Source organism: Hemicordylus capensis, chromosome 2 (assembly GCF_027244095.1).
Source record: "Hemicordylus capensis ecotype Gifberg chromosome 2, rHemCap1.1.pri, whole genome shotgun sequence".
Classification (NCBI taxonomy): Eukaryota; Metazoa; Chordata; class Lepidosauria; order Squamata; family Cordylidae; genus Hemicordylus; species Hemicordylus capensis.
In genome coordinates, this window is record NC_069658.1 from 188785988 (window position 1) to 188799389 (window position 13402).

The window sequence follows — 13402 nt, forward strand, 5'->3', positions numbered from 1 at the left end:
CTCCTGAAATTCCCTCCACCCACCCCAGCTGCTTTCACAACATTTGCACAGGCAAAGACTATTCAGGGAATAGTTGCCATCAACATTTGCAGAGAAGGCTTTTAAGGACAATAGATGGGGTGGGGGCAAATGCACTTCAGCTGTACTCACAATGAAGTGTAGGGAAGAATACTGGGTCCACAGAGCCAATCACCTATAGGCAGTACCAAGCACTCACAGTGACTACAAGCACGCAAGTCTTGGCTGCATTTTTTAATCCTACTTTTCAGTAGGCTTATGAGATCACCCGGCATTCCGTGTGTGTGTGCGCGCATCCATGTGTCTGTGTGTGTTTTCCCCACTATCAACTTTATACAATACAACACAACAAATATTTAGATACCACTTTTCCACAGAAGTTCCCAAAGCAGTTTACATACATATAAGCAAATAAATAGATGAAGTGGCTTGCTGTCCCCAAAGGGCTCACAATCTAAAAACTTTGCAATGCCTGGACCAATTTGAACCAAATTGGGTATAGTTGTAGGGACAAATAGGGACACTTCAATGGTGTAGTTTGTGATGATGTCATCCACCCTGATTCAAGACGACGGACACGTAAACATTTGAGGCGCAAGTGGGCTAACTTGTGAAGCACCTAAACGGTTTGAATCAAATTAGCTACAGCAACACCTCAGGGACACCTCAGTGGTGTAGTTTGAGGTTTCATTCCCCCCATCATCCCCCCCAATCCAAGATGGTGGACGCGTAAATGTTTGAGGCGCAAGAGGGCTCATTTGTGGACCACCTAACCGATTTGAACCAAAATTTGGTACAATTCTAGTGAGTGGCACACAGGGACACCTCGACGGCATGGTCTGTGATGTCACCCACCCCAATTCAAGATGGCAGATATGTTAACATTTGAGATGCAATTGAGCTAACTTGTGAACCGCCTCACCCATTTGAACCAAATTTGGTACAGTTGTAGGGACACATAGGGATACCTCAATGGTGTAGTCTGTAATGACATTATCCACTCTGATTCATGATGGCAGACACATGAACATTTGAGGTGCCAATGGAAACCGATTGGACCAAATTTGGTACCATCGTAGGGACACAAGGGAGACCTCAAGTGCATAGTTTGTGATGATGTCATCCACCCCAATTCAAGATGGCACACATGTGAACATTTTGAAGTGCAAGTTGGCTAACTTGTGAACTGCCTAACCAATTTGGACCAAATTTAGTCCAGTTGTAGGGATAGTGAAAGGAAAGTAGGCAGATTAGTTCTTACTAGAACAGCTTGTGTCTTCTGATACTGTGCATGTGCACTTGTATACACATCCACAATATCCTAAGCTTTTGGTTAGCCAGACAGGTGCCTCCCTACTCAAGAAAAGTAGCTTTGGTGCAGATTAAATTAATTCCTACAAGTTCGGCTGCTTATAGATCTAAGTGAGACAAGCAACTGATGGATCTGGTGGAAAAACAGAAGAGTCAGAAACAAGATTTTGTTGAAAAATAAATTTATTTACAGGGCAGGATCCCAGAAAGATTCATCATAAAAAATAAACCAGAATTCAAGCCCCAGTGCAGAGGTAACCAGAGAGGGACAAATCCCCAGCACCCCTTTCTCAGGAACCGACCGGGTCAACACTGGAGAAGATCAGGAAAGAGGAAACTGCAGTAGATCTATGTTGGCATCTTGCAGGTGCCCCACTATGAGGGGCAGTATCCTGGTAAAGTATCTACTTCAGACAAAAGTGTTGAATAATCCCTGGATTTTGCCCTGTTCTTTCCATGTGTTTCAACCAATCCCTGCCACTTTGGCACTTAGTAGTGCCGCTGAGATAGAAAGAGAAATCCTGAACAGCACAGACCCAGCAAAACCGGGAGAGTCCCCAAATACAGTGGGAAGCATCTTCAAGTGAGGAAGGCAAAAATGGGGCACCTGTGACTCCCTTCTATAGAGATGTGCTAGGTACTGCATGATGTGTTCTTGCTATAAATGGGATGGAGCTCTCTGGGAATCACTGATGCCAAGTCCCTCGGGCTCATAGCCTGCAAGCAGGACCTATGTGGTGTAAAAGGTAGCACTGGGTTCGGAGGTGATATGAGAGCTGCTGAGGTTGAGATTATATGAGCTTTTAAGAGGAGCAAGGAACCACCACTTTCCCCTATCATTCTTTTGATGAAGCTTTCTTGGGAATGTAGCTCACTGTGGTCAGATTTAGAGTCATTTCTTCAGGATGTGGTCAAGCATGAATCTGGAAATGCAGCCACACATTCTCAGCAAAGTTTTGCTGTGAGAAAATGACATGGTAACCTTTTCCTCATCCTAAATGATCATAGAGATTCACTGCATGCTGATGCTAATGTTCCCTTTCTCCATTCAAGCCCTGTGTGCTTCAGAGGCCAACTCCTGCCTTGTGTTCTGCCCTTTCAAGATCAATTGAGAGTGGCCTCTGGAAAGGATACCACAGAGGCCAAACATCAAGGATGATGGTAAGAGCTAGTCAGGGTGGCTGCTGCCCCCCAAATCAAAGAGTCCTGATTGTGAGTCAGCCAGCCAGACCAGCTCTCACAAGTGACCTTGCTACTTGGTCTTAGTGCTACTCTTTCAAGAGAGGTTTTTCCTAGAGACTGAACATTTTCTTAGGATTTTGGCTGACTTTCCATGCCCAGGGATGAGAAGGCATAGGAATTTCAATACACAATAATTTTTATTTGCATAACCATTCAAATAAACAATTCCTGGACTGTACCATTTTGGGCTGCAGGTGGTGGCGCGTGTATGTTTGAATGCTCCCGCCTGGGGGGGAAGTATCTACAGATGAACATGTAACATGTCGAGGAGAAAAGTTGAGCCTAGGTATCTCCCTGACATACTTGATGGGAATATGCAGGGAAGTTTGTTTCACAGAAGAGCATTCAAAACGACAACCTTCCAGTGGTGGCCCACAGACCTCACTCAGCATGCCTGAGATAGGGCATGAAATGTCCCCCCAGCTCTCTCTTGCACGCATGCACACCTACTCCTTTTCTTTCTTCTCGGCAGCAATAGCCACTGCTGTTTAACTTGATTATGCACCCTCCTCCTCCTCCTCCTCCTTCTCCTCTGCAGCAACAGCCGCTGCCACTGACTGACTGTGCCCACATGAGCACCCTCCTCCACACACTGGGATGGATATGAAAAGGGGGAAAGAAAGCAGACGTGGACACACAGAGAGGGGAGTAGAGCAGTACTGTACTCTCGTACTAGAGTACTCTACCCCAGTACCGCTAGAGTAATGCTTTACTCTCCTCTCTACATTTCCTCTTCTGCCCTCTTCCCCCTTTCATAGCCTGCCTAGTGGGCAAAGGAGGAGGCAGTGGCGGTGAAGGAGGGAAGGGAGAGGAGGAGGAGGACCTTCTCTTGTCTGAGCAGTGGTTGTACTGCTACAGAAGAGCGACTCCCATGGTGGCAGGAGGCAGATGATGTGGTGAGGGGATCTTGGCGCCCTGACAATTTGCCGCTTGAGGCAAGCACGTCACCTGACCTCATGGGAGGCCCACCTCTGCAGCCCTCCTCATCTACATCCTCATGTACATTCCAGGAAAAGCTTTGCCCCTGGATCCTCTCAGAGGGGTAGCCATGTTAGTTCATTGCAGCAAGACAGCAACAAGAGTCTTATGACTCTTGAAGAGTGGCAGCTTTATTATGGCATAATCTTTCAAGAACTAGAGCTCACTTCATCAGATTTTGTGGTTGTAGTTTACTAAAGCTTAAACCCACTAAATATGTTCGTTCTAAAATGCCACAAGACCCTTTGTCAAATTCAGTCCAATTATTGCTGAAGCGGGTTTTTTAACCACTGTGTCTCTTTCTCATTTTCACTTGCGTCTTTTGGTTGTATACATTGGCCCTTCATCCTGAAAGGTCAGATCCAAGTCTCAGGCACACTTACCCATGGACTCACTTTGAAATTTGCCAGTCATATATGTGAGACCTGGACAATGGTTTTCAGGTAACAAAGATCTCTGCTGATTTTCCAGCCACCGCCCGCCCTGCATGTGTTTTTAAAATGCGACAGTAGTGGTGCCAGGAAAAAACTGAGTTGTGGGCTGTGTCCCACGTTTTAGATTTCTGAAACAGAAAGTGGGGTGGGGTGGGGGTGGGGACAGATATCTGAGGGAACACTCATTCCCCCTTGCCTCCCCTCTGGAGCTGCCTTTGAAATGCAAGCAGGGAAAACTATGTCCACATTAGCCCCATGCAGCCTCCAACTAGCCACTGTAGCTCCAGTTGTCCATTTTATATGGACAGAAGTTCCATGCTGTTAACCACTGTAAATCAAGTACAGATTAATAGCTGCGGAAGAGTTTCCTATCAGTGTATTGCCATGCTGCATGAAACTGCTGCCTCTGTGCTGCTGTTAAGGGTACATCAACCTCTGTCCATAAAAACAGTGACAACCGTACTGTTGTAAGGCCTAATCAAAAGGTCAAAAATCTCTTACACTGTATCTCACGCTCACCTGCCTCAAAGCCAACCAGGTGAAAAGGAAGACAGGGCTTCTACCATTTTAAAAGTTATGCAGAAGTGGGCATTTAACAGTTGCAGCTTTTCACACCTCTGTATAAGAACCTACATCTGCCAAAATGTCATCCTCCACACAGACATGTTCTTATTGGCTTTAAAAAGGGGCTTAGACAAATTCGTGAAGGACAGGCCTATCAATGGCTACTAGTCTGGTGGCTAGAGGCCACCTCCAGCCTCATATGCAAGATGCCTCTAAATACCAGTTGCAGAGAAGCAACAGCAGGAGAGAGGGCATGCCCTCACCCATTCTTGTGGACATCCCAGAGGCAACTGGTGGGCCACTGTGGGAAACAGGATGCTGGACTAGATAGGCCTTGGGCCTGATCCAGCAGTACTCATAAATACAAGCATCCTGTCCTGCTTTTCATCTGATTACCCCGCTCACAGGTAGCTTTTATGGTAAATAATATCAGGAATGGCAAAGCACTTTGTTCTGACCAGCATTACGGAAATCTTATATAGAAAAGACACTTCCCAATATTTTATCACACATTTGTCTGACTAAAAACTGGACCCAGAGCAGGGCTGTGCATAATGGATAGGAACAGGCCTTAATTCTTAGAAGCTGCTGTCATCAGCAATAGAGAGCAGGTTAGTCCCAGCCAACAACAGTGTCCCAATTTCACCCTTTTCCTTTCTCCTCCATAAGTGAACAGCTGGCATTTATTCCTGTGGGGAAAAGTAAAGTTCTGTGGCTGGAGATAATATAGTGATGGAGGCAAACTGTGTCCCCCGGTCCTGCCTATGGCTAGAATGGCATCCTTGGGGGTATAATGTACAGGCCCTCACTCGGGGCAGGAGAAGGAGGATGTGAGGTCAAAGGGCTAAAAACTTTTAAAAATAAAGAGGAGTAACCCCACTACTTCCACTGCAGCTTCTTTCTTCCACAGTTCTTTCAAGGAGGTCATCTTTTGTCTCATACTGGTGTTCGCAGTACTGCTGCTTAAAGTTACTTGTGGTTGGAACACTGGTCATAAGAACAGCCCTGCTGGATCAGGCCCAAGGCCCATCTAGTCCAGCATCCTGCTTCACACAGTGGCCCACCAGATGCCTCTGGGGAGCCCACAAGCAAGAGATGAAGGCATGCCCCCTCTACTGCTGTTGCTCCCCTGCAACCTCTGGTATTCATAAGCATCCTGATTCCTGCCTCCGAGTCTGAAGGTAGTCTATAGCCATCTAGACTAGTAGCCATCAAAAGACCTGCCCTCCATGAATAGGAACATATATTTTGTGCTGGTCAACGACCGTAATAAAGATTATTATATATATTTAATTGCTCCTGATTTTCACCATGATGTAGGTGCCAAGTGATGCAGTCTCTTAGTATCCCAACAAAGTTTCTCTCATCAGTAGCCCAATCCAATGCAGAATCATTGGAGCCCACAGCGACTTCATGGGGCTGGTCTTTGTCAGGAAAATGGTGCAGGAACAGAGAGTTAAATTCCCTTTCCCCCTGCACCATAGTTTCGATCCAGATCCTGCCTCCATGGCTACTTTTTTCAATAAATAGAAAGACAGAAATGCAATAACACATTTTATGTCATGTCTACTTTGACCCATTGATTTCATGCCTAACTGTGCATGGGACTGAGCTATAAACTGTAAGAAGTTCTTGATTAAAATGCCCTGAAGTTACTCCTGGTTAGAATACAGATTAAGCCCATTCCAGTTTTGACCATGTTTTGAATCTAAAGGAATTCAGCCCCACTGATCTTACTGAATTTCTCCCAGTGTACAAATGAGAAGGAAACATGCTCTGGAAAATATGTATCTTATTTGTATTCTGCAGTATTGTATTCTATGGTTCTTTTGCCATTACCCCTTGAACATGCCACCACATGAGGGATGCTGTTGTCAAATGGGTCAGCACTAATATATGGCTACAAAAATTTGTTTTACTCTAGCGCAAAAGTTTTAAAAGCTGCACAAGTTGAAGAGAGAGAAAACGCATAGGACTGCAGTGCCATCAGATTGCTCCTGGGAGCCACACCCTCCCAAGTCCCCCAGGGACTTTCAAACAATCAACCCTGAAGAGCTTCAGGATGGAGAGTGCCAAAGAGGCCATTCGTCCTAGGCAAAAAGTGTGTAAAGCTACTCTGCTGGGTGCTCTCAATAAAACTGGGACACGCCCAATGGCACCTGCATGAGAGAGAGAGAGAGAGGGAGAGGGGGGGGGAGAGGGGGGAGAGAGAGAGGGAGAGAGAGAGAGAGGCTCAGTGTGGAGCCACTGAATTGAGAAAACCAGGCTCAAATGGTTTAAGCACTGTGTAGGCTTTTCACATGGCTTGACCACAGGTCAATCATGGCTTACATGACCTACTCATTGTTTGCATATGGCGTACTCAAAAGTGTAACCATATTCACTTACAGTATACATGAACAATATTTGCAGTTTACTGATTGTTTACTCATGGCTTACCTGTGGTTCGCATGTAGAATGGCTAGAGCTAAACCACAGGTTATTTATGAAATCACATAGCAAGTCCACTGTTTACAAATACTTACTCATGAAGAACCAGTGGGTTACACACAATCTTGCCTTAGCTCACTCTTCAATTGCTCACACTTTGCTGCTGGTGTATGCATCAGCCCCTTCTGTACAGCAGACTCTGCACAATTTATTTCTGTTCCCCACATGTTTTGCTCAAGATATACTCATGGCTTATGCACGGTTTGCTCACAGTTTGCTCTAAAGCACAGCTTACTTTATACACAAATCACACATGGTTTACACATGATTTGTCCATAGTAACACTCATGGTCTATACCTGACTGATTTGCAGATTGCTGTTTACACAAAATGCCTAATTTATTAAATAATTATGTAAACCACCCCTTATAAAGCACTTAGATTTCTCCCAGGAGGAGGCAATATGGAAGTGCAAAAAAGTATAATAATTATTACTATTAAATGCTACACAAAGGGATGATTAAAATGAACCATGACTTTGTGGTTAACATTGCTTCCTTCTAAAGCACAGGCAATTGACCAGATGTTATTAGGCCATTTTATCTGGCATAACTCCATGTAATGGCAAGAGCAGATTCTACCCCATCAACCACAACAGAGCTAAAGAAATTAAGCTTGTGGAACTGAATTACTTTTCAATTTAGAACAGGGCCTAAGTGAATCATGGCCAGGCTAGATTCTGTCCTAGCCACACGGCAGGTGTTGGGGTATGTGGGGTGCATTAAGTGCAAGAGGGACATCGAGGCGAGGATGCTAAACTCTCCCCTATTGCACATCTCCATGCAGTCTGTCCCTCAAGGTGATTTTAGTGTAGTAGGATCCACTCCCTACATTGTAGGCTGGCAGGCAGAAATAATCAACTTGTGAAACAGACTGTGGGGAGGTATGCCATGGAGAAATGAGAGTTTCATATTTCTCATCCACGTGCCTCCCCCTTTTTAAAACTGTGCCCCCTATCCTGCTTTTGATGTGATTGGGGCAGATCCAGGCTGAGACACAATTCTGTGCTTGAATTACAGGGGGTCCCTCACCTTTCTTTTTGTGTCTTCCTCCTTAGATACAATTTTTAGAAGGCTATAGGGGCCATTATTTAGCTAAAGGTTGAGGGAGTCCATTGTAATTCAAGCACTGACACAGATCTGCTACCATTACTGCGGCCAGTTTGGTCCTCAGAAGCCATCCCTGTTAATTTCCATGAAGTCTTCACTGACATATTTAATTGTCACCCAAGTTCAGAGCTTGGTCTCCTCCACAAACCTGGGTTTTCAAACATTTCTTGCCTCCAGGGAATCCTTCCCACAATGATCTATCTGCTGAAGAATTACGAGAAACTCCAAGGTTTCTCAGAACAATTTGAAAACCACAGCTCTCAAAAAGTGCCCGACAGTCTTCTTTCCATTGACAAAAACCACCACTGGGGGAGCCAAACGCTTCCCTTTCTCATCTAGCTTTAAGAAACCACATTTTTCCACCCCGCCCCCACCCCACAACAGTTTAAAAAATAGATATCAAAAATGGACGGACAAAAAGATAAATATAGCTCTAAACCGTCTACTTCTCTCTCAGTATGACTCTCTTGATAATACATAAAACTGTGATATATACTCTGTGAAAAAATAGAAGGTGCTGGGAATTCTGATTAGGAATTATATGATATTTCTGAAATAGCCTCTCCTCCATTTCTTTGACTACTTATGGGAAACCCCCACAATGACAGAAAACACAACCATGTGAAGAAATTCTCATCATCTGAGGATCTGAGTTATAAACCCACTTCATAAAAGACACAGCCCTTTTGCAAAGAGTCACAAATTCCCTTCTGATGCACCTGAGCATCTGGAAAGAAGTTAGGAGCTGTATAAAGAAGCATTTCTCTGTTTCTTCAGAAAGGGCCCTTTTTGGTTACAGAAAATGAAGAGGATACAGGGTGGGACTTGGTCGTTGCTGCTTCCACACGGCTGAAGAGCTGGAAGAAACTGAAGAGGTATGCAAGGTGGTGCTTTCTTTTGTGACCAACCAGCAAGGAAATTCCTCCCATAAGATGGCTAATGTCTTGCATTTCTCCATGATGAAGAGGAAAGAAATGAAGTCATAAGAAAATAGTCAAAAATAGAGAGGGTTGAGACTTCCCCTTTGGTCGTTGCTGTGGTGACCACTGATCGTCAGGAAATAAATTAAGGAAACCATTCTGCAAAGAGAGAAAGTTCCCCTTGAATTCAGTAGGTAGAGCTTCTATTCTCTGGTTTCCACATTGACGAACTGGTGACCTTTGACCTTTAGGAAGTGCATCATAGAAAAAAATGACAAAAGCAGGGCTTCCTTTGCTGTAGTCTTTGTGTCAAATGCGGCATCTGATCTGACATATGCAAAAGTAATGCAAGCAACATCTGCCCATACTCACTATCCTTAATTTACCAAAGAGCACATGGTCAACATTGTTACGCCAAAACAAACATGGCTGACAGTGCAACGTTATCTGGCAAAGCTGAACATGACTGAACATGACTGGTGCTTCGTCCTACTGTGTTGCCCAGCAAACACACATCCACCCAGTGCTTATCCTCTGCCACATCAAGCCAAGCGAAATAATGACCTATGCCAATACCCTTTTTTGCATAAAGTCTAAAGAAACATGATCAACAGTGCTTCCTCTTCTCTTTTCAGTCACAACAGACATGGCCAGTACTGACATTCTTACTCTCATCCAGCCCAAACAAATATGGCTGAAACTCCTTAGCCTAGCCTTGCTTGCGGCTCACCCTGCCAAAACAAGCATAGCTTACACACCATGTTCTGATCATCATCCCTCCATGGCTGAAATCAAACAGCCAAAACAAATATGGCTGATGCAGCAGCTTCTCCTGCCCCTTATATACAGCCGTCATTGAAGGGTCTACCCTTTAAAGTACCTAGTTAAAACCAGTCCTCAGCAAGGAGCGAGAGATATTCTGTTTGTCTTGAAGGGTGGAAGGAGAAAAGTGGCCCTTTTCACCTTGGACTATCACCCAAAATCATTGCCATTAAGAGACAATGAACACCAAGACAGAGGATGCAGAAAGGAACATATACAGTCACATCAGGACTAAATATGGACAGCCCCTTAATCAGAGGGGGGACCAAATCGATGAGGTTATATCCCCTTTGCCCTCAAGTGAGGTATTTAAGGGCTATATCAAACTTTTCCGAAGCAGGTGGGTGCAGCACATAAACTTCTGGGTGTAAGAGAGACACCATTTAGCTTCAAAGGAATGTCCTAGCACATCCAAAGCTAGTGGATGAATCTGCTTGCTACGCTGCCATTTTCACCCCTCAGGTAGGGTATTGGTCCTCAGATCAACAAAGGCCTCCTCCAGACAATGAAGGGACATGTAGCTGTCTAGCCACTTAAGTAATCTCAACTGCTTGGAAAGAGACTCAAGCCAGTTCTTTGGCAGGAGGAAGGGATACAGTGATTGATACAGAGAGGAAAGGTTATGGCTTCTGGGGACCAGGAGAGAGGACTACAGGGGTGGAGAGTCCATCCACACTGAGTGAGGGTATGTGAACTTGTGAGCTGGAGTTGCTTGGAAACTGAAAAAGAAAGAGAGAGAAAGAGAAATGCTTAGAGACTGCATACATCTGTAACAAAAACCCATGACTGATTTTCCCCAGGGAAAAGTAGCTTTGACAGGGAGCAATCTGAAGTGCAGAAGCAGAGGGGAAGGAATGCTTAACTCTTTCTCTGCTCATCACTTCTATTCCCTAAATCTCCCCCCGCCCCACCACACACACACATACACTATATATGTCTGCAAGCATAAAACCTGTTGGGGAGGAAGCACTTCCAGTGGGGGGGGAGATGTATATGGGGCAGAAGAGGTGGAATTAAACACCCCTTCCTTCACCTCTGCTCCTCCACTCCAAATGCTCCTCCTGCCGCTGCTTTTTATGTATGTCTGTAACGTGCAGTTTCACTCTTAGAGAGACCCACACAGTTGATGCTCACAAAGCGTCACCCATTGCCCTTCAGATTCCAAGACTGAGCTGCCCCAAACTCTCCGGACGCCCCCAGAGGCATAGCTATGATTGAACCAGGACAATGGGCCCTGGGCCCCTGAGGGAGAGGCGACCTGCCAGCTAAGCAACAAATTGCTCTTCACTCTCTCCTTCCTGCCTCTCAGAGGAAGAAGAAGAAGGTAGGGGGTAACAGCCCATCTTCATATTTGGGTCCTGGGGCCCACTGTAAGGCTATAGCCCACGACAACCCGCTACTCCTGTTCATAGCCAGGCTTTATCTTGCATCTCCAGTTTGGCACACAGAGATATATGAATTAATTTGACAGGGTCTGTTCATTTTGATATATTATGCTGCTTCCAAAACAAAGATTTCTGAATGCGGCATCTGGACCCAGCACTCACCCCACTGAAAGACATCCCTCCCAGTGTCCAGTTACAAATCACTGTGTCCTATATTGTTTTGAGACTCCCCACTTCCCCAAGTGGAAGGAGATGGTAAACTTGTATAGGATCTGTTTCCTTGTGAGAAGAGAGCATGGGAGATGTTTGGGGTTTTTTGTAGTATCTGTTTATTTACAAATTTACAAGTTGAGCAAGAGGGAACAGGCAAACATCCAAGCGGACAGTGCTCATCTTTAAAGCAAGCAAACAGCATGCCTTTGGAGCTCCCAAAGCTTTTTCTTGCCAACCAGCTGCAAATCTCAAGACTTATTTCCCTGGAAAATACATTCAGAACCTGCTCAACATTTTCCTTAAGGCCCCCCCCCACCCCCAGCAGAGTTCGGTAGCTAGTAGCCATCAGCCATCAAAAGCTATTAATGTTCATTTAAACAAGCAGCTTCGAATCATCAATGCCTACTAAAGAAGTTTCTCTGGCTATTAAACTATATAAGAGCCTTGAGAAAAGATCATCTCTACACATTGTACAGCCATAACACCACTAAAACAGTCTCATTTCAGAATTTTAAGCTTGCTTTTTCCTCCTCCTCGAACAAATTTGAATTCAAATAAACTCTGATAAATTTGATCTTGCTTGGAAAAGGATCTTGAGATGTTATTGTGAGATAGCTAGATTTAGCTTTGACTAAAAAAAAGCAACAGACAATTTGATTGATCTAGAATAAAATGAACTGAAACGATGGCCCAATTTCACTCTCTTCCATGAGAGGGGAAAAGCAAAACAATGGCCAGGAAGAGGGACAGCCCATGGTTTTTGCCTAGACCAATCACACAAAAGCTTTTCACTTTTAGTGAAGCAGAATATTTCTTGTGAAAAACACAGACAAATGAGCAGTGGGAAGCAGACAGCAGCCAAACCCCAGCAGTGGTGTGAAGTACACTATGGCTCTATGTGAGTATGAGTAGCAGAAAGCCTCACAATCCAAGATAGGATGGTGTAGGCACTAAAAGTACATTGGGAAAGGCACTGCAAACCAAGCTGAAACCATGCCAACCTATATACAGAGTCTAACGTATTTATTAACTTATATAAGTCAAAATTTAATAACGTTGAAAGTAAGTCCCAAGTACCCACATGCTTGCCAATCATCCCACAATCGTTACCCAGAACAATGTGGGGAGAAAGCAGCTAAGCTTAGTCTCAGTGGGCAATGTGGTAGAACATTGCCTGGACATTTTCTCTTGTTTTTCCAATCAGCAAATTAAAGCTGAACACTCATTCATTCATTCATTCATTCAATTTCTATACCGCCCTTCCAAAAAATGGCTCAGGGCAGTTTACATAGAGAAATAATAAATAAATAAGATGGATCCCTGCCCCCAAAGGGCTCACAATCTAAAAAGAAACATAAGATAGACACCAGCAGCAGTCACTGAAGGCACTGTGCTGGGGGTGGATAGGGCCAGTTACTCTCCCCCTGCTAAATAAAGAGCATCACCACTTTTAAAAGGTGCCTCTTTGCCAAGTTAGCAGGGGTTAGGGGCCTAGAATATCAGGGAAGGGGCCTAGAATATCCCTGGGGAGACTATGCCACTCCCCACACCCAACCTACCCATGGCCACATGTCTGGTAGCAGATTGTGTGGGAAACTGTTAGGCTGTACATATGTTAAGGGTTGTACTCAGGTATGGTCCAAGATACTTATAATATAATCAGGGCTGTCCTTAGAGAGCCCTGGCGGGGTACGGGGCCCAGGGCCAATCACCCAGTGTGGGGCCCGCTTCCAGTTAATTCTAATGGGGGTTAAAAGAGTGGGGCCCAGGGCGGTCACCCTGCTTGCCATGCCCTAAGGAAAGCCCTGATTGGCTGGGTGGCGGAGGCACCTGGTTGGCTGAGGCGCACCCAGGAGAATTGGTTGCCGTGGCGGCGGCAGGTCCAGCCTGGCCGCAGAGCCAAGGCCCAGGAGGAG

General features: G+C 45.1%; 1 protein-coding gene across 2 annotated transcripts in view; it reads right to left on the bottom strand.

The window, feature by feature from the left end:
* Positions 1 to 1494: 1494 nt before the first annotated feature.
* The window catches only part of ELK1 (ETS transcription factor ELK1), a 28418-nt gene continuing 16510 nt past the window's right edge, over positions 1495 to 13402 (bottom strand). For both annotated transcript variants that reach the window (XM_053289017.1, XM_053289018.1), the window contains one exon: positions 1495 to 10607. In XM_053289017.1, the coding sequence (XP_053144992.1) occupies positions 10509 to 10607 (99 nt within the window). In that variant the 3' untranslated portion in view covers positions 1495 to 10508. The remainder of the gene's footprint in view (positions 10608 to 13402) is intronic.